The following is a 20,511-nucleotide window of genomic DNA, read 5'->3' on the forward strand; positions in this document are numbered from 1 at the left end:
ACCAACCCAGTCAGACACGCCTCATGACAGCATTAACTATGTACCGTACTGTGTTATATTTTATATTTTTTATTAACACGTTATTTACAATAATGTAATGGGTCCAGCTGACCCCGTCTCTCTCTTATAAAATCGTTTTGCCCACCCAACGTGATTACTATGAGATGGAGATGTAGAGCGAGTGACGAGGTCTATACATCCTGCTTTATACGAGAATTTCATTCTGCTGCCGCTAGTGGGCGCGATTCCTCTCGACCTTCTCATTGATCTTGGAAAGCGGGTTGCTTCTGCTTTGCAACTAGCATACAAACACAGGGACCTAAATCGTGGTTACACAGAGCTAGCGGGCCTGTGCCCTCCTTGTGTCATAAAACCGGAGCATTACAGCACAGTATAACCATTCACACACACACACACACACACCGACACCGACACCGACAAAGCATCCTACCGGCACACACACCGCTGAAGAAAGGCTGCATCGGACATTACTGCACCAAACAGGTAAGGTAGACTATATATATATATATATATATATATATATATATATATATATATATATATATATATATATATATATATATATATATAATTTACATTTATTTGTTTTGAATGGAAAAAAAAAAATGGAATGCATTCTCCAGCCTTCATTGGTAAAAATGAAATTTACACAGGACATTATTAATGTGGGGTCGATCGGTGACACATGGTTTCATTGGCAATGCCGGTTACCGGTAATAGATAATGTATCTCAGGGCTGCGCCTCTGACGAGTCACACAGCGAGGGCAACGGATCCCAGCAGGGGAGCGAGTAGACAGTACAGCCACAATCCTGGCTTTGTGAGACGGCAGGGGGGGGGGGTTTGGTTAATAAGAATGCACGATTCTGTACCGATACGATACCCCTATTCAATAAGTAAGGACTTTGATTCACACAGCGTCTCAGTAGTCGCTGTGTAACGAGGAGAGCTTGCTATACGCACTGTGTCACACAGCAGACTAGGGTCTGCATTATTAATATGTTTCTATCCCCGATTAAACAAATATATTGCATTGACAGCTGTTGCTGGAAGGCAGTTTTTCTGAATTCATGTTTCTATTCTGATCTGAACATCTGGAAGTTTCAGAACTGGAGAACGAAGATAAATATCCGTCAATTATGAAAGAGAGAGAGAGAGAGAGAGAGAGAGAGAGAGAGGGGGGGGGGGGGCGCTTTTTGCAATTTGTAATCTGTAATATTTGTAATCCTCTGAATAATACAGATCTGATTTAAACATCACGCCCCGTCCGTAGCTGTTTTTTTATTTTTTATTTTAGCATTGGTGGTTTGTATTTATTTCTATCCCCACCCCCCGGACAGAAGCTTCTTTCCTGGTATGAAATATTAATGATCACAGGATATACGCGAGCCGGCTTTGAAACGGGCGCTGTCTGCTGGTTTTATTAAAGCGTTATTCAGGTATGTCGTGATTGTTTTAAAATGCGCTCTCCTGTGTTAGAGGTTTGCTTTGACTTATCTAACGTTATCTGCCATAAAAAAAAGATGCAATCACTGCTTTAGAGTTTATTTTAGTTCTCGTTTGTCATTTCCAGCTGTGTCACTTTAATAAGAGCTGAGACAGATATCTTACAGGGAGACTGGAACTGCAGCTTACAATAGGAGTGAGGTGGGACTGAGCTCACCTCAAACTTACTGTGAACTAGCGCCCCCTGTCTTCACTTCAACGTGCACCCCTGTCTGTGGTCTAGTATCTGTGGCCCCTATCTATCCATCTACCTGCCTGTCTAGTGCAGTGAGTGTGTCTGAGGGCTGGGGTCTCTGCTCAGCCTCTCAGTACTCGCTGTCTAGTGCATTGAGTGTGTCTGAGGGCTGGGGTCTCTGCTCAGCCTCTCAGTACTCGCTGTCTAGTGCAGTGAGTGTGTCTGAGGGCTGGGGTCTCTGCTCAGTCTCTCAGTACTCGCTGTCTAGTGCTCTGAGTGTGTCTGAGGGCTGGGGTCTCTGCTCAGTCTCTCAGTACTCGCTGTCTAGTGCAGTGAGTGTGTCTGAGGGCTGGGGTCTCTGCTCAGCCTCTCAGTACTCGCTGTCTAGTGCAGTGAGTGTGTCTGAGGGCTGGGGTCTCTGCTCAGTCTCTCAGTACTCGCTGTCTAGTGCAGTGAGTGTGTCTGAGGGCTGGGGTCTCTGCTCAGTCTCTCAGTACTCGCTGTCTAGTGCAGTGAGTGTGTCTGAGGGCTGGGGTCTCTGCTCAGTCTCTCAGTACTCGCTGTCTAGTGCAGTGAGTGTGTCTGAGGGCTGGGGTCTCTGCTCAGTCTCTCAGTACTCGCTGTCTAGTGCAGTGAGTGTGTCTGAGGGCTGGGGTCTCTGCTCAGTCTCTCAGTACTCGCTGTCTAGTGCAGTGAGTGTGTCTGAGGGCTGGGGTCTCTGCTCAGCCTCTCAGTACTCGTTGTCTAGTGCAGTGAGTGTGTCTGAGGGCTGGGGTCTCTGCTCAGTCTCTCAGTACTCGCTGTCTAGTGCAGTGAGTGTGTCTGAGGGCTGGGGTCTCTGCTCAGTCTCTCAGTACTCGCTGTCTAGTGCAGTGAGTGTGTCTGAGGGCTGGGGTCTCTGCTCAGTCTCTCAGTACTCGCTGTCTAGTGCAGTGAGTGTGTCTGAGGGCTGGGGTCTCTGCTCAGTCTCTCAGTACTCGCTGTCTAGTGCAGTGAGTGTGTCTGAGGGCTGGGGTCTCTGCTCAGCCTCTCAGTACTCGCTGTCTAGTGCAGTGAGTGTGTCTGAGGGCTGGGGTCTCTGCTCAGTCTCTCAGTACTCGCTGTCTAGTGCAGTGAGTGTGTCTGAGGGCTGGGGTCTCTGCTCAGTCTCTCAGTACTCGCTGTCTAGTGCAGTGAGTGTGTCTGAGGGCTGGGGTCTCTGCTCAGTCTCTCAGTACTCGCTGTCTAGTGCAGTGAGTGTGTCTGAGGGCTGGGGTCTCTGCTCAGTCTCTCAGTACTCGTTGTCTAGTGCAGTGAGTGTGTCTGAGGGCTGGGGTCTCTGCTCAGCCTCTCAGTACTCGTTGTCTAGTGCAGTGAGTGTGTCTGAGGGCTGGGGTCTCTGCTCAGCCTCTCAGTACTCGCTGTCTAGTGCAGTGAGTGTGTCTGAGGGCTGGGGTCTCTGCTCAGTCTCTCAGTACTAGCTGTCTAGTGCAGTGAGTGTGTCTGAGGGCTGGGGTCTCTGCTCAGTCTCTCAGTACTCGCTGTCTAGTGCAGTGAGTGTGTCTGAGGGCTGGGGTCTCTGCTCAGTCTCTCAGTACTCGCTGTCTAGTGCAGTGAGTGTGTCTGAGGGCTGGTGTCTCTGCTCAGTCTCTCAGTACTCGCTGTCTAGTGCAGTGAGTGTGTCTGAGGGCTGGTGTCTCTGCTCAGCCTCTCAGTACTCGCTGTCTAGTGCAGTGAGTGTGTCTGAGTGTTGCTGAGGTTCCTCTCTGTTTTGTTTTTTCTTATATACTCCATTGTAATCTATTCTGAAGACCTGTCAGTCAGCATCTATTCATAGCATGCTGCAGCTTCTTTTAGATCTCTCTCTCTCTCTCTCTCTCTCTCTCTCTCTCTCTCTCTCTCTCTCTCTCTCTCTCTCTCTCTCTCTCTCCCCTCTCTCTCTCTCTCTCCCCCTCTCTCTCCCGAGCTGCCAGGTTAGGAAACAGTGGCACTTTTGTGGGACAATGAAGGGAGAGGAGCTCTCAAATTACTGCTAATGTGAAGGCTCCTGTTCCTCTGTTTCCTGGGAAGTAAAGCTGGGAAAGCAGGAGTGATGGAAGAGTTACTGTGCTAGAGCAAGGAGCAGGCTAGGTACAAGTGACAACGATGCAGCTCTCATAGACACGCACGCACACACACACACGCACGCAATCTCACACACAGACACAGAGACAGAGACACAGTGAGGCACACACACACACATATTCAAACTCAGACAAATCCACACACACACACACACACAATCTCACACACAGACACAGAGACAGAGACACAGTGAGGCACACACACACACATATTCAAACTCAGACAAATCCACACACACACACACACACAATCTCACACACAGAGCCACACATACACAATCTCACACACAGAACCACACACACACAAACTCACACACACACACACACACACGCAATCTCACACACACACACACACACACACACGCAATCTCGCACAAAGTCACACAGACACACACAATCTCACAAGTGTTTACCTGACCAGCTAGATTGAACGTTGTTGTGATGCCCCTCCCCTCTAGCCCTGGCCAGCCAATCAGCTTGCAGGCCTGCAGAACTCCCACACCTCAGGGAACTTTGCACAGTTATCTTTCAGGGAGGCTGAGGAGCTGCTGGGAAGACATGAGGGCTTAAAGGTACGGTACTGGGGGGGGGGGGGGGGGGAGAGGAGAGAGGAGAGAGGGGAGAGGGGAGAGGGGAGGGCAATACTGTTATTAATATTACAGCACTTTCTTTTGTAATGCAGTCCCTTGTAAACCATATCTTTTTGAACTATGCCTTACTGCTCTGTGATTCAGCATGTACTTTGATTACTGCCCTTTACACTACTCCTTTTTATTACTTTTGCTTTGCTACCCTACGCTGTGACTTTGCTGTAGGATACAAAGTGCAGTGTTACTGTGTAAGGGTTAGCTCAGCACTGGGTGGCTGTGCGTTTCTAGTTTCTTGTAGCATGTAGGGGTGAGCGCTTTGACATGCTGTCAAAAATACCTTTCGAACTTTCCAGCTGCAATGTGTTAGCTCTCCAGCAGGAGGCGTTGGTGTATATACTGTAACGCAGGAGACACGACCCAACACACAGGATTTGAAAGAATAAGCGCTGACGCACACTTTTAATGATGCAGAATAAATCAAAACAAACACCTAGCTCCTTCGGAGCTCTAACTAAACATTCGCCAGGAACCTGCTCTAAATAAGCCAGACAGCTAAGCTGTTTACCGGCTGAAAACAAAAACACAGAGTTCCTTTTTTTTTGTACGATTGAAAACACCGTCAATCAGGCTTTCCACAAAGCAGACTGACGGCTCTCCTTAGATACCCCGCACCTGGCTCTAATTTTCAATGATAGCCAGGTGCAGGGGAAAATTAAGAAATAATAATTAAATATAAGTTTGGCAGTGAGGATTGGCAGTGAGAAACTAGCAGAGGAGATGCTGAGCCTGGCTTGCAATCTGAAGAACAACTCCCTAGCAGCACTGATACTTCTCAGTGTCTGCTTGCTGGATTCAGCCCAGTGGATTATCAAGGGGCCTGACACCTGTATTTTATATCTTAATCCTGTACTGTTGGCATTCTGGCTGTAGAGGACGGTATTATCTGGGAGAGTGGGGAGGGAGGAGGAGGGGAGGGGAGAGTGGGGGAGGGGGGATTTCTTAATCAGCTCCAGGCTCAATGTGCTGATAAGGACAGTGGCAAAGGTTGAGAGAATAGGAGACCAGCAGCACTGATTTAAACAGGGTGAGAGAGAGGGAGATCAGAAACAAATGTAAGAAAGAACTCCTTTAAATCTCACGTGCCTGGAGAGCGAGAGAGAGGAACTGTAACTACAGTAAGCTGTGCTCTGGAAGGGAAACGCACAGGCAGGAATCACTGACTCGGGTGAGTGAGGAGACGCAGGTCTGATATCCTTCATCAACCACGTCTAGGCAGCAGCAGAGTCAGGCCTGGTCAGGACTCCTTCACCTTCTCCTTCTCCTCTTCCTTCTCCTTCACCTTCTCCTCTTCCTTCTCCTCTTCCTTCTCCTTCACCTTCTCCTCCTCCTCCTCCTTCTCCTTCACCTTCTCCTTCTCCTCCTACTTCTCCTTCTCATTTTCCTGCTTCTCCTTCTCCTCCTTCCCCTTCTCCTTCTCATTCCCCTCCTTCTCCTTCCCCTTCTCCTTCTCCTCCTTCCCCTTCCCCTTCTCCTCCCCTTTCACCTTCTCCTTCCCCTTCTCCTTCTCCTCCTTCCCCTTCACCTTCTCCTTCCCTTCCTCCTTCTCCTTCCCCTTCTCCTCCCCTTTCACCTTCACCTTCTCCTTCTCCTCGTTCCCCTTCACCTTCTCCTCCCCTTTCACCTTCTCCTTCCCCTTCTCCTTCCCCTTCCCCTTCACCTTTTCCTTCCCTTGCTCCTTCCCCTTCTCCTTCTCCTCCTCCTTCTCATTCCCCCCTTCCCCTTCTTCCCCTTCCCCTTCTTCTTCTTCTTCTTCTTCTTCTTCTTCTTCTTCTTCTTCTTCTTCAAATCTAATCATGTTTGTGCAAGCGCACTGTGTCAGAGTGCCAGGGTGCACTGTTAGGATGTCTGAGGGGGGCCTTTGTGCTATGAGGGCAGTGTATTAAGTGAGTGCACTGTATTAAGTGAGGGCAGTGTATTAAGTGAGGGCAGTGTTTTAAGTGAGTGCACTGTTTTAAGTGAGTGCACTGTTTTAAGTGGGTGCACTGTTTTAAGTGGGTGCATTGTATTAAGTGAGGACAGTGTATTAAGTGAGTGCTGTTGGCAGTGATTTCTACAAGGGGCTGCCAAGCCTGCTCACGATTGTGAAGCCCTTTCCACAGCCTGCTGTGTTGACAGAGGCAAAGTCATCATGAATCCCGAGCAGTCAGGCGGACAAACACTTTGCTGCCTGTGCTGCAGATTTGTCATGTGCAATGCTATTGAACTACTGAGGGTGTCCCAGGAGTTTGAGTTGGGAGAGTTTATGATTTAACAACCCTGCAGGAACAGAAAAAAATCTTGAGAAACAATCGCAGGAGAAGCGAGGGGAGGGAGGGAGGGAGAGAAAAAAGAGAGCTATTGGTTCTGTGACTAATCCAGGGGGTGAGGAGAGAAAAGGTGAGGAGAGGAGGGGAGAGCAGAGGCCAGGGTGTATGGAGAGAAGAGAAGGGGAGAAGAGGAGAGCCGTGAATGAGAGAAGAAGAAAGAAAGAAGAAAGAAAGGGAGAAAGGCAGAGGGAGGAGGTGAGAGAAGAGAGCAGAGAGAAAAGGGGGAGAAGAGAAGAGGTAGAAAGGGGAAAAGGATTGACAGAGAGAAATCATCTCTGAGATCATGTATCACAGCTCTCCCGGATTTACTTCTCTTTGATTTTTTTAAGACCTGACTGGTGATAATAATTCACAGCTGTCCTGTTAGCATGTAGGAGTGGTTGCCATGGAAACAGGTCTCTGCCTTGCTGGGAGGTAGTTCTGCAGCCAGTTAGAAAGCTGGTCTCCATATGAATATGTTATAAAAGTGAAGCATTTTTGTTTTCAAGTTCCACGCTTTTTTACCGTGCACATACCACACTCCTGAGTTCATTACCGCACCTGCTTGTGACTTACTACACTCTCACTGCAGTGGAGTTTCCTAAAGACTCACGAATGACACACACATTAACAAGCAAACTCCACAATGCAGCCTCGGTGCCAGAGTCAACATTACAGGGTGTCTACAGCAGTGCTAATCTTGAACTGGAGAGAGGAGAGATAGAGGAGAGGGAGGAGAGAGGGGAGAGGAGGTGAGGGGAGAGGAGGGGAGAGGAGAGAGGGGAGAGGCGGGGAGAGGAGAGAGGAGGGGAGAGGAGAGGGGGAGAGGGGGAGGAGGGGAGAGGAGAGAGGAGGGGAGAGGAGAGAGGGGGAGGAGGGGAGAGGAGAGAGGAGGGGAGAGGAGAGAGGGGAGAGGCGGGGAGAGGAGAGAGGAGGGGAGAGGAGAGAGGGGAGGAGGGGAGAGGAGAGGAGAGAGGGGGAGGAGGGGAGAGGAGAGAGGAGAGGAGAGGGGGAGAGGAGAGAGGAGGGGAGAGGAGAGAGGGGAGAGGCTGGGAGAGGAGAGAGGAGGGGAGAGGAGAGAGGGGATGAGAGGAGAGAGGAGGGGAGAGGGCAGAGGGGAGAGGAGAGAGGAGAAGGGAGAAAGGAGAGGAGAAGAGCAGGGAAAGAGGAGGGAGAGATGAGGAGGGAGGGGAGTAGAGAGAGAGGCGAAAGAGAGGGGAGAGTGAAGAAGGCAAACGTTTTTGGTTAGTGCCTACTTCAGTGTGACTTCAGAGCTGAACTGTAGTCAAACATCCTCACACTCCCTTCCAAAGAAGGATGGGTACAATTTAGCAATTTCCACCATAACAAACTATGAATTGAATGTGATGCTTGAGCCCTGGGAGTGTGTGCTTACAATGTGCTGATGCCTCACCCATAATTCAGCTCTTATATAGGGGGCCGACATGCCTAGAATTACTAGAGAGAGAGACCAGGGGCGCACGCGTTCCCCTGCAGACCGGACTTCAATGAAGAGGTGCCTGGCAGGCAGAGAGACAGCCTCAGTGCTGGAGGGAGTCTCTCAATCGTTGTCCCAGTCGGCAGCTCAACACTATCTGGGCAGCTGAATTCTTATTTTGGGGGACATTTTAAGGCAGTCAAAAAAGTTATCCAATTGGGTCACGGCCACTACTCTCTCTGGGTCACAGAAACATGTTGATGGTGGACCGGAGAAAGAGAAAGAGAAGGGGAGGCTCTTAGACTCTGTGAACAGCCTCCCTCTGCTCTGGGCTGGTGATGGAGCAGAGAAAGAGAAGGGGAGGCTCTTAGACTCTGTGAACAGCCTCCCTCTGCTCTGGGCTGGTGATGGAGCAGAGAAAGAGAAAAGGGAAAGGGAGGATCTTCCAAACTCTTTCTAAAAGCTCAGTTTGTCTCAGTTTAGCAGCTCTTGTTTTACACGTGGAAGATGGCAAGGCAGCCTCAGAACTGAACGTGACTTTTAGAAAAGATTAGCGATGTCCTGTTTACAGCTGAACTAGCTTTGTAGGACAGCCCCTCCCAGACACAGCAAAGAGTGTGACAAATGCTTCCCCATGCTTATGCACTGTGCATTTACCACAGTTTACCCTGGTTTGTTTATTAATGGGCTTTACGCAACTTCACTATTCTTTCTTTATTGCTTACCTTTACTTTACCAGGCTTTCATTGTGCTTTATTACACTTTGCTGGTAATGTACATGACCAGTGCTTTGGTATGTCGAAAATATCATATCCATGGTGTGAAGACAGGAGGACTTTGTAACGTCGATCCTTCTTACAGGACGCTGCAAGGAGCCGAGGACAGACACGCAGACACCCAGGACAGACATATTGACCCAGCCAGAGACTCCTGTCCAACCTGAGACTCAAGCTTCCTACTAAATGGCTGATAAGCAAGTCAGGTAGGAGCCCCTTCACACAGCGTCACTGACGCAGAGCTAGTTAACAGTAGAGCTGCAGAGCTAGTTAACAGTGGAGCTGCACAGCTAGTTAACAGTGGAGCTGCAGAGCTAGTTAACAGTGTCTCCCTCTCTCTCCCTCTGCCTCTCTCTCTCAGTTTGCCTGCGAAGCTGATCAATGGTGGCATCGCTGGGCTGATCGGGGTCACCTGTGTCTTTCCAATCGACCTGGCCAAGACTCGCCTGCAGAACCAGCAGAATGGGTCCCGCCTCTACAGCAGCCTGTGAGTGACACACACACACACACACATACACACACACACACACACACACACACACACACACACACACACAGTGTCACAGACACACACACACACACAGTGTCACAGACAAAAGTGTAATTTTCAGATGTTCTCTGCTTGTAAATCTCCTGGCGTTCCTTATCTGCTGCTTCCCTCACTAAGATTAACACTCAGACAGCTGCTCCCTGCCCCACGCTCTCACTCCTCTCTGACAGAGACACAGTCACTGTGAGGTACTGCTGGGATGTGAGGCACTGATGGCATAGACTGGGGAAGATGGATGCTGCCTGCCTGCCTGAACGAACAGGCTGAGCAAAGGGGTGAAATAAAAATGCACTCTTTGCACTCTCCTGGCAACCTTTTATAGAGATAGCAAAAAATTACGAAATGCATAGTATAACCATGGGAAAACATGGGGGGGGGGGGGGGGGGGGACTGTACAAATCCCATGCAGACATCCCGTGCACAAATCCCATGCAAACATCCCGTGCACAAATCCCATGCAGACATCCCGTGCACAAATCCCATGCAAACATCCCGTGCACAAATCCCATGCAAACATCCCATGGCGCACTCATCTGAAGGTCGGTCTTGTGTTTGTGGTCCCGGCTGACAGTCTCTTGTCCTTCTTCCCTGTCTTCAGGTCGGACTGCCTCCTCAAGACTATCCGATCGGACGGGTACTTCGGGATGTATAGAGGTACGGCTCCTCTCACTCGCATGCCTGCCAGCCTGCACTTATTATTATTATTATTATTTTTTTTTTTTTTCTTAGCAGACGTCCTTATCCAGGGCAACTATTGTTACAAGATATCACATTATTTTTACATTATTATTATTATTAGTTTATTTAGCAGACGCCTTTATCCAAGGCGACTTAGAGACTCGGGTGTGTGAACTATGCATCAGCTGCAGAGTCACTTACAACTACGTCTCACCCGAAAGACGGAGCACAAGGAGGTGAAGTGACTTGCTCAGGGTCACACAATGAGTCAGTGGCTGAGGTGGGATTTGAACCGGGGACCTCCTGGTTACAAGCCCTTTTCTTTAACCACTGGACCACACAGCCTCCTATGCATACAGTTCCCCATTTATACAGTTTTTTTTACTGGAGCAATCTAGGTAAAGTACCTTGCTCAAGGGTACAGCAGCAGGGTCCCCCACCTGGGATTGAACCCACGACCCTCCGGTCAAGAGTCCAGAGCCCTAACCATGCTTAAACATGCTCCTGGTGTTAGACACTTAGCATGCTCAGAAATAACAGTAAAAAAAGAATAGAACAAAGCAACGTGAGGTGAAGACTAGTAGAAGTGTGGTTACTGAACCTCTCTGTGCTTTACAATGCTTCCCTATGCTTTACCAGACCTCTCTGTGCTTTACAATGCTTCCCTATGCTTTACCAGACCTCTCTGTGCTTTACAATGCTTCCCTGTGCTTTACCAGACCTCTCTGTGCTTTACAATGCTTCCCTATGCTTTACCAGACCTCTCTGTGCTTTACAATGCTTCCCTATGCTTTACCAGACCTCTCTGTGCTTTACAATGCTTCCCTATGCTTTACCAGACCTCTCTGTGCTTTACACTGCTTCCCTATGCTTTACCAGACCTCTCTGTGCTTTACACTGCTTCCCTATGCTTTACCATGCCTTTGGTCAGTGTGTGTGTGTGAGTGTGTGTGTGTGTGTGTATCAGTGTGTGTGTCTGTGGGAATGCAGTTTGCAGCAGATGCTCTTGCAGCCTGCTGTGCGTTGGCCAGCATGTTCGCTCAGTCCCTGGCTGCATTCCAGAGTCTCCTTGGCAACCAGGAGATGGTTCTCTGAGGACATTCTAAGAGGACATTCTAATCCCTCCCCTGGAAACCATGGCAACAAAGAGATGCTTCCCCTCTTACATTATAGTTGTGGAAGAGCCAGAAGCTGCTATTGTAGAGGCTGTTGCTATGGGCGGCTTTGTGTGAACAGAGTCACCCTCATACTCTCTGAGGGGCTGCACTTAACTATCACGTGCCATGCTTGTTCTTCCAGGGGCCGCAGTGAACCTCACCCTGGTCACCCCAGAGAAGGCCATCAAGCTCGCAGCCAACGACTTCTTCAGAGAGATGCTCTCCAGGGATGGGTATGTGCCGAGCCAAGCACAGGGAGACTGGGACTAGCAGAGGGGTGGAGCCTTACAAGAGCTGTATCAGAGGACAAACCCTAACCCTGTCCCTGACCCTAACCCTAACCCTGTCCCTGACCCTAACCCTAACCCTAAATCTGACCCTGTCCCTGGCTCTCATGGTGTGCAGTGTGGGGGTGCTGGAGGCTGGCTCTCATGGTGTGTGGGGTGCTGGAGGCTGGCTCTCATGGTGTGCAGTGTGTGGGGGTGCTGGAGGCTGGCTTTCATGGTGTGTGGTGTGTGGGGGTGCTGGAGGCTGGCTCTCATGGTGTGCAGTGTGGGGGTGTTGGAGGCTGGCTCTCATGGTGTGTGGGGGTGCTGGAGGCTGGCTCTCATGGTGTGTGGGGGTGCTGGAGGCTGGCTCTCATGGTGTGTGGGGGTGCTGGAGGCTGGCTCTCATGGTGTGTGGGGTGCTGGAGGCTGGCTCTCATGGTGTATGGGGGTGCTGGAGGCTGGCTCTCATGGTGTGTGGGGGTGCTGGAGGCTGGCTCTCATGGTGTGCAGTGTGTGAGGGTGCTGGAGGCTGGCTCTCATGGTGTGTGGGGGTGCTGGAGGCTGGCTCTCATGGTGTGCAGTGTGTGAGGGTGCTGGAGGCTGGCTCTCATGGTGTGTGGGGGTGCTGGAGGCTGGCTCTCATGGTGTGCAGTGTGTGAGGGTGCTGGAGGCTGGCTCTCATGGTGTGTGGGGGTGCTGGAGGCTGGCTCTCATGGTGTGCAGTGTGTGGGGGTGCTGGAGGCTGGCTCTCATGGTGTGTGGGGGTGCTGGAGGCTGGCTCTCATGGTGTGTGGTGTGTGGGGGTGCTGGAGGCTGGCTCTCATGGTGTGTGGGGGTGCTGGAGGCTGGCTCTCATGGTGTGTGGTGTGTGGGGGTGCTGGAGGCTGGCTCTCATGGTGTGTGGGGGTGCTGGAGGCTGGCTTTCATGGTGTGTGGTGTGTGGGGGTGCTGGAGGCTGGCTCTCATGGTGTGCAGTGTGTGAGGGTGCTGGAGGCTGGCTCTCATGGTGTGTGGGGGTGCTGGAGGCTGGCTCTCATGGTGTGTGGGGGTGCTGGAGGCTGGCTCTCATGGTGTGTGGGGGTGCTGGAGGCTGGCTCTCATGTGTGTGGGGGTGCTGGAGGCTGGCTTTCATGGTGTGCAGTGTGTGGGGATGCTGGAGGCTGGCTCTCATGGTGTGTGGGGGTGCTGGAGGCTGGCTCTCATGGTGTGTGGGGGTGCTGGAGACTGGCTCTCATGGTGTGTGGGGGTGCTGGAGGCTGGAGGCTGGCTCTGCGGCACAGATTTTACTTCCCTGCATCGGGTTTCAACATCGAACAAGAAAAAGCACTCAGACCTCAGCACTATTACCCATTATAATATCTCAATACCTCAGCACTATTACCCATTATAATATCTCAATACCTCAGAGAGCTCTCTCCTCTCTCCTTTCTCCTTTCAACACTCTCCTCGCTCCTCTCTCCTCTCTCTCCCCTTCTCCCTTCTCCCTTGCTCTGTAAGCCTCACTTCATCCTGGAAGCAGGGAGAGAGAGAGAGAGAGAGAGAGAGAGAGAGAGAGAGAGAGAGAGAGAGAGAGAGAGAGAGAGAGAGAGAGAGAGAGAGTGGCAGCTGTCTCCATGGAATAATCACAACATTATTTTTAGAGTCAGAGCAGAGAAATCCCTTCGATTAGCAGCACTAAGTACTACACCTCTCTCTCCTCCTCTCTCTCTCTCTCTCTGGCAGGCAGAAGCTGACCTTGCTCAGGGAGATGCTGGCGGGGTGTGGTGCAGGGACCTGTCAGGTGATCGTCACCACGCCTATGGAGATGCTCAAGATACAACTGCAGGACGCAGGGAGGATAGGTGAGGAGGGGAGGGGGATAGGGATCAAGGGAGCAGAGGGCAGGGAGCAGGGAGCAGGGGGCAGGGAGCAGGGGGCAGGGAGCAGGGAGCAGGGGACAGAGGGCAGGGAGCAGGGAGCTGGGAGCTGGGGGGCAGGGAGCAGGGAGCAGGGGGCAGGGGGCATGGAACTGGGAGCATGGAGCAGGGGGCAGGGGGCAGGGAGCAGGGAGCAGGGTTCCTTCAGTAGTAGTGTGGAATGAGCTCCCTGCAGGGTGACAGGAGGGAGCTGTATTGCTAGGTGTTTGTGCTCCAGTGTATTCTTAACAGCCTGTTTGTTTTGTGTGAGGTGAATAGCCCTGACTGGTGCAGTGTAACTCAGGTCAAGGCAGCCTGGGAAATAAGGCCCAGTCGCCCTCTGCTGGCCATGGACGGTACAGCACTGTGCTCCAGTCTGTAGTATCTTTCCATTGTCTTGTTGGACTGCAGTAAAGCAAACAGGGCCAATATCAGGCATCATGAGCATCCTAACCCCACTGCACTGGAAGAACCAGAGCCCAACCCCACTGCACTGGAAGAACCACAGCCCAACCCCACTGCACTGGAAGAACCACAGCCCTAACCCCACTGCACTGGAAGAACCACAGCCCTAACCCCACTGCACTGGAAGAACCACAGCCCTAACCCCACTGCACTGGAAGAACCAGAGCCCAACCCCACTGCACTGGAAGAACCACAGCCCTAACCCCACTGCACTGGAAGAACCACAGCCCTAACCCCACTGCACTGGAAGAACCACAGCCCTAACCCCACTGCACTGGAAGAACCACAGCCCTAACCCCACTGCACTGGAAGGACCACAGCCCTAACCCCACTGCACTGGAAGGACCACAGCCCTAACCCCACTGCACTGGAAGAACCAGAGCCCAACCCCACTGCACTGGAAGAACCACAGACCTAACCCCACTGCACTGGAATTATTCTAATTTTGTATGTAGAACATGTGATTGATTTTTGGAATGAGTTTAAAAGCATAAAAAGGTCAAAACCTGGTCTTGTTTTTGAGTGACTTTAAACCCTAGTGCCTAGTACTGAAGGGGTTAAACATTTACAGATAGATAGACAGATATATAGAGAGATAGACAGATAGAGAGATAGACAGATAGAGAGATAGACAGATAGAGAGATAGATAGATAGATAGACAGATAGATAGATAGATAGATAGATAGATAGATAGATAGATAGATAGACAGACACAGACAGTCAGGTAGTGTGTGCGTGTGTATGTTGCCCCCCCTCCTCATACCCCTCCTTGTCTCTTCCAGAGGCTCAGAGGAAGTTGATGCCACAGGCTGTAAACTCCGCCCCCGCTGGCACTGTTGCCACGGAGATAAAGAGGCCCCAGACCGCCATTCAGATCAGCAGGGAGCTGCTGAGGAGCAAGGGCATCGCGGGGCTCTACAAGGGCCTAGGGGCCACGCTGGCCAGGTACAGACAGAGCACTGCACAATACACACTGCACACTGCACACTGCACACTGCACAATACACACTGCACACCTCACACTGCACACTGCACAATACACACTGCACACCTCACACTGTACTGAACCTAATTCTAGTTAATAAAGAAATGCTGGTTAACACCTTGCCCCTCTCCCCCTCTCCCTCCCCCCCTCTCTCCCCTCTCCCTCTCCCTCTCCCTCTCTCTCCCCTCTCTCTGTGTTCCAGGGACGTTCCCTTCTCCATCATCTACTTCCCCCTGTTTGCTAACCTGAACAAGCTGGGGCAGAAGCACCCCGACACCAAGGCTCCCTTCTACGTGTCCTTCCTGTCGGGCTGTGTGGCTGGGAGCACCGCGGCCGTGGCTGTGAACCCCTGCGACGGTGAGGGGGGGGGCGGTGAAGGTAGAGGGGGTGGCAAGGCGTCTGAAGGGGGGGGGGGAGTTTAATTTGAGATTCTGAATCATCTGCGTGTGTCTCTGTGTTGCAGTGATCAAGACGAGGCTGCAGTCTCTGCAGAGAGGAGCTCATGAGGACACTTACTCTGGAGTCGTGGACTGTGTCAGGTAACCTTAACAATCAGGAACTGGGGTTCAAGTGCAGTCACTGCAGCAGTGTTCCTGTGAGGAAACCAAGCCCCTGAAAGACCCCTCTTACCCTGTGCAGCCCCCAGGTCAGTTATACCACTGCACACAGGAGCTGCACATGTGTGTGTGTTTGCACTGAGACTCCTGCACTTTATCCCTTTCACGCAGGATTTAGTATTAAGTCTGTTTGTGTGAAGTCTGTGGAGTTCTAGAAGCTGTAGACTGTAACCTCTCTCTCTCTTTCTCTGTCTCTCTGTCTCTCTCTCTCTCTCTCTCTCTCTCTCTCTCTCTCTCTCTCTCTGTCTCTGGCAGGAAAATCCTTCGCAAGGAGGGTCCCGCTGCTTTCCTGAAGGGGGCGTACTGCCGGGCGCTGGTCATCGCGCCACTCTTTGGCATCGCGCAGGTCATCTACTTCCTGGGGGTCGGCGAGGTCATCCTAGACTTCCTGCCCCACGGGCGACACGACTAACTGCCCGCCCCACCTCCTCTACCGCTGACCCTCCCACAACCTCACCCCCCTCACCCCCCTCCTCTACCCCTCTCACCCCCTCACCCCACCCCACCCCCACCCCCTCACCCCCGCGCCCCAGGCCTGCAGGGAGAGGGCAACAGGAAAAGGGATCCGACACTCCCCTTTCAGGTGTTACCCATTACCTTTGAGTTCATTTGAAAGCTGTCGGTCGACCAATAGCACATCACACGATTCCGAAGCGATTCCGAAGCGGTTCCGAAGCGATTCCGAAGCGGTTCCGAAGCAGTTCCGAAGCGATTCCGAAGCGGTTCCGAAGCGGTTCCGAAGCGTGCGATTTCAGAGGGATGGAAGCGTGGCTGGAACGACGTTTTAGAACATTGATAAATCGTTTTTAAAAATTCAAAGCAGTTTAAAAATACAAACAGCAAAGTTTTACCAAGCAGTGTGTTCACAAGCAGAGCACCACGTTAGCAAAGAGATGCCATTTATTCATCTTCTGTTTTTACAGTGGCGACTAGTTGACCTGATTTTAACGTCTGATTTTAACCTCGACTGTTTGAATTCACTGTCGTTCTGCCCCTGGGATCCCTTTATGAGTCTCAGAGCCCCCCCCCCCAGGCTGGTTTATGCTGCGCTCTTGTTTTTGACAGGTATGCAGTTTCTCACGCCTCTGATCTGAAAGCAGAGCCTGGTCTGTCTTTCCTTTTTGAATTGATTGTTTTAATTGAGGCTGATTGTGATGTCCTCAATGGTAGTGCGTGATTGATTCTGTTAGACACACCAGCACAAAAAGTCTTATCCTATTTCAGAAACCTGGGGGGGGGGGGGGGGGAGCTGGGTACCGCCCACGAAGCACCACCGGATTGGTCAAGTCAGGAGCCGTGGGAGGGGCCCATGCAAACAAAAAACAAAAAAAAACGTTTCATTGTCTTGACAGCCTCTGACCTTCGCGTGACCCCCCCTCCATTCCATCCCCGCAATTCCAGAACTTTCAAAAGCGTTCCATTGTTTATGTGTAATAGATTATTATAAATTATATCTAAATATCAATGTACATATATATATATATTTATAATTAGTAGTATTGTACCTGTGTTTGTTTTCTGCTGTTGATTTGAATGTACACTGTTTTATAAACTCTACCCTTACAGGAACGTCTCAATAGTGACTTGACCAGCAGGGGTTGGGGTTAGGGCACAGTTCAGTGTCACTGTGCATCATAGTCCCTTGACTTGACCAGCAGGGGTTGGGGTTGGGGGCACAGTTCAGTGTCACTGTGCATCATAGTCCCTTGACTTGACCAGCAGGGGTTGGGGTTGGGGGCACAGTTCAGTGTCACTGTGCATCATAGTCCCTTGACTTGACCAGCAGGGGTTGGGGGCACAGTTCAGTGTCACTGTGCATCATAGTCCCTTGACTTGACCAGCAGGGGTTGGGGTTGGGGGCACAGTTCAGTGTCACTGTGCATCATAGTCCCTTGCTACCCTCACTGTGCCCCCGGTCTACCTGTGTACTCGTCAAGTGACTTTTGAACCTGTGCTACAGTCATTCTGCCACCACAAGCACTTCTAAAACAATCAAGGTTTTTAGCCAAAGGGCAATTTGTAGCCAGCTGGCAAACTACTTACCAGGGTGAAAGCTGTAAGAAGCTAAGTCAAGGTGTTCAGTGCACTGAAGCCACTGCTCACTACAAACCCCAAACGCCTGTCTGTACCTTGAGAATTCGTACAGAATTTTTGAAGTTCTGGTCCAGTTTACCAGAGTGACTGTACCACGCATACCTGCAGGGGGCAGTGCAGTGTAGACACTGGACCATTGCGACGGGGCGATGCAGTCTGAAGAGTGAGTCGCTCCAATGGGTGAAGGAAGAAGCACAAGGTGTGTGTGTGTGTGTGTGTGCGTGCGTGCGTGTGAGTGTGTGTGCGTGCGTGTGCGTGGATTCCCAGGGTATTTTACATTAGCACAACTATCCCACAGACTTCTTTCATTGTCATAAAGACTCTATGCTGTGTAAATGCATGTAGTGTGTGTGTGTGCCTGTGTGTATTTGTGAGTGATGGTAAAATGATACTTCTCAGCACAAGGTGTTACTCTGCTGTGAAGCGGAGCAGTGTCTGTGGGCTTGTCTTTGTATCCACTGGGAGAGTGTGCTGAGCATTGACACGCACACGCGTGTGCACAGAGAAAGCACACGCAAGCACATACAGTCCAGCATCCAGGCCTCGATTGGGATGTGTAATGAGATGTGTATAGATCTAATAATGCTAGTGATTATATAGTAATTAGCACTGTGTGTAGTACTGCTGGTATTAGCAAATCCCAAAGCTGTTTATTGATCTGCACATAGTCGTGTATTGCAGTAGAATGTGAAACGCACAGATTGAATGTTGTGTTTTGTTTTTTTTAAGAACTTTAACGTTGCTTCCCAGTTTTGGGACTCGTTCAGCACACTGTAACCCAGCAATGTGACCGAGGAAAGGGAAGCGAAGGGATATTCTGAAGTCGAGCGCAAACCTCTCTCTTTTTTCTTTTGTTTCTTCGGAGGTGTCAGTTTGAGAAGGAGCGTTGTGTGCACAGTGAAGTTTTGATTTGCTAAAGCCCTGATCAGCCAGGCTGCTGCGTACACAATCGCAGAGCTTGTAACTTTTCATGTGTTAGGGTCTCTTAGAAAAGTTCACGACCGTCTCTTTGCAGTTTTTTTTCCCATGCTAATACTATGCATTCACCATAAACACGGCTTGTGTCATCACCACTTAGAAACGTTTCCCTCAGTGTAAGCAGTGACAGCATGGCAAAGCACAGGCAAGCATTCGAACATAGGAACGTTTACTAACGAGAGAACGCCCATCAATGCTTGACGGATCTCAAAACTTTGTCAAGTCGGGTTTTAAAGGACTCCAGTGATTCAGCATCAACAGCATGACTAGGTAACCCATTCCATCCCCTCACCACTCTCTGTGTGAAGAAGAGTCTCCTTCAGCAACATGACTAGGTAACCCATCCCATCCCCTCACCACTCTCTGTGTGAAGAAGAGTCTCCTTCAGCAACATGACTAGGTAACCCATTCCATCCCCTCACCACTCTCTGTGTGAAGAAGAGTCTCCTTCAACAACATGACTAGGTAACCCATTCCATCCCCTCACCACTCTTTGTGTGAAGAAGAGTCTCCTTCAGCAACATGACTAGGTAACCCATTCCATCCCCTCAGCACCGTGTGAAGAAGAGTCTCCTTCAACAACATGACTAGGTAACCCATTCCATCCCCTCACCACTCTCTGTGTGAAGAAGAGTCTCCTTCAGCAACATGACTAGGTAACCCATCCCATCCCCTCACCACTCTCTGTGTGAAGAAGAGTCTCCTTCAGCAACATGACTAGGTAACCCATTCCATCCCCTCACCACTCTCTGTGTGAAGAAGAGTCTCCTTCAACAACATGACTAGGTAACCCATTCCATCCCCTCACCACTCTCTGTGTGAAGAAGAGTCTCCTTCAACAACATGACTAGGTAACCCATTCCATCCCCTCACCACTCTCTGTGTGAAGAAGAGTCTCCTTCAACAACATGACTAGGTAACCCATCCCATCCCCTCACCACTCTCTGTGTGAAGAAGAGTCTCCTTCAACAACATGACTAGGTAACCCATTCCATCCCCTCACCACTCTCTGTGTGAAGAAGAGTCTCCTTCCCTCTGTCCTAGAGAGGTCTGGTAAACCAAACAGAACATAACATGGCAAACCAGGATGAACTGTGGTGAATGCAAAGCACAACCGTGGGGGAAAGCATGGGGGGAATACTGCAAAATGACGTGCAGATTTACTGTGGTGAACTTTCATCAGGGGCAGCTCTGCTGTGTAACTACACCCTGCACCTCCATCATGTACACTGCTGCCCCAACTCATTCCTGTCTCTATAATGCTGTCATCATACCTCTTATTGATTATTGAGTATTGATTGGTAGTATGTGATGTTGTGTTGCCCACGACCTGATTCTAATCACAAGGCGGGCGCTTCTCCTGTCTGTTCATACCAGTGTGGCGCTCCCTAGCTGCTCTTGTGTCACGCGTGTTATTACTGTGTAATCGGGGGTTATCTCTCTGACTTTACAATAAACGTGTGAATTATGAACACCAGCAAGGCGTCACTCTGTTTTATTTGCAGTGAAATGCAGACGGTCGATGATTGAGTTTCTTTTTCGGACGCATAGTGCAGTAAGTCCTTGAACCCTGATTATCAGAACCCCGTTGTTACCCCTGCCTTGTTGTGCTGTGCTCCTCTACACTAGCCAGCCCTCAGTCTCTGGTATGTACATTACAATACTGTACAGCACAGACCTGGTGCAGGTGGAAGGCGTTGTGTCCTGTCTTTAGGAATGTGGTGAGATGTGTTTAATAACAGCACTGTCACTGTGGGTGGCACCAAAACACAGACAATCAGACAGAAACAAGGACAGTCAGAGACTGTGGGAGCTTCAAATGCTGCAGCCTGGACTTCTCAGCAAAGAACCCAACAGAGAGGAGCCGGGC

The 20,511-nt window shown here is 50.5% G+C and overlaps 1 protein-coding gene across 4 annotated transcripts; it reads left to right on the forward strand.

Annotated features, from left to right (window-relative positions):
* Positions 1-46: 46 nt before the first annotated feature.
* slc25a22a (solute carrier family 25 member 22a) lies at positions 47-20,118 on the forward strand. 4 transcript variants are annotated; one of them, XM_034054107.3, is made up of 10 exons: positions 47-504; positions 9,038-9,158; positions 9,314-9,439; positions 10,101-10,156; positions 11,480-11,570; positions 13,329-13,447; positions 14,750-14,912; positions 15,155-15,309; positions 15,416-15,491; positions 15,825-20,118. In XM_034054107.3, the coding sequence occupies exons 2-10, from the start codon at positions 9,139-9,141 to the stop codon at positions 15,979-15,981; spliced, it is 963 nt and encodes a 320-aa protein (XP_033909998.1). In that variant the 5' UTR covers positions 47-504; positions 9,038-9,138; the 3' UTR covers positions 15,982-20,118. The 4 variants fall into 4 exon arrangements, with proteins under 4 accessions (XP_033909998.1, XP_058858106.1, XP_033909999.1 ...); XM_059002123.1 differs by lacking the exon at positions 47-504 and adding an exon at positions 1,306-1,459; XM_034054108.3 differs by lacking the exon at positions 47-504 and adding an exon at positions 4,267-4,375.
* The last annotated feature ends 393 nt before the right edge of the window (positions 20,119-20,511 follow it).

Source organism: Acipenser ruthenus, chromosome 27 (genome assembly GCF_902713425.1).
Source record: "Acipenser ruthenus chromosome 27, fAciRut3.2 maternal haplotype, whole genome shotgun sequence".
Lineage (NCBI taxonomy): Eukaryota > Metazoa > Chordata > Actinopteri > Acipenseriformes > Acipenseridae > Acipenser > Acipenser ruthenus.

Excerpts from the sequence above, each read along its gene's own strand:
- slc25a22a (XM_034054107.3), top strand. The coding sequence starts at position 9,139 with ATGGCTGATAAGCAAGTCAG. Across the intron at positions 9,440-10,100 it reads TCCCGCCTCTACAGCAGCCT|GTCGGACTGCCTCCTCAAGA; the intron begins GTGAGTGACACA and ends CCCTGTCTTCAG. Across the intron at positions 13,448-14,749 it reads GCAGGACGCAGGGAGGATAG|AGGCTCAGAGGAAGTTGATG; the intron begins GTGAGGAGGGGA and ends TGTCTCTTCCAG.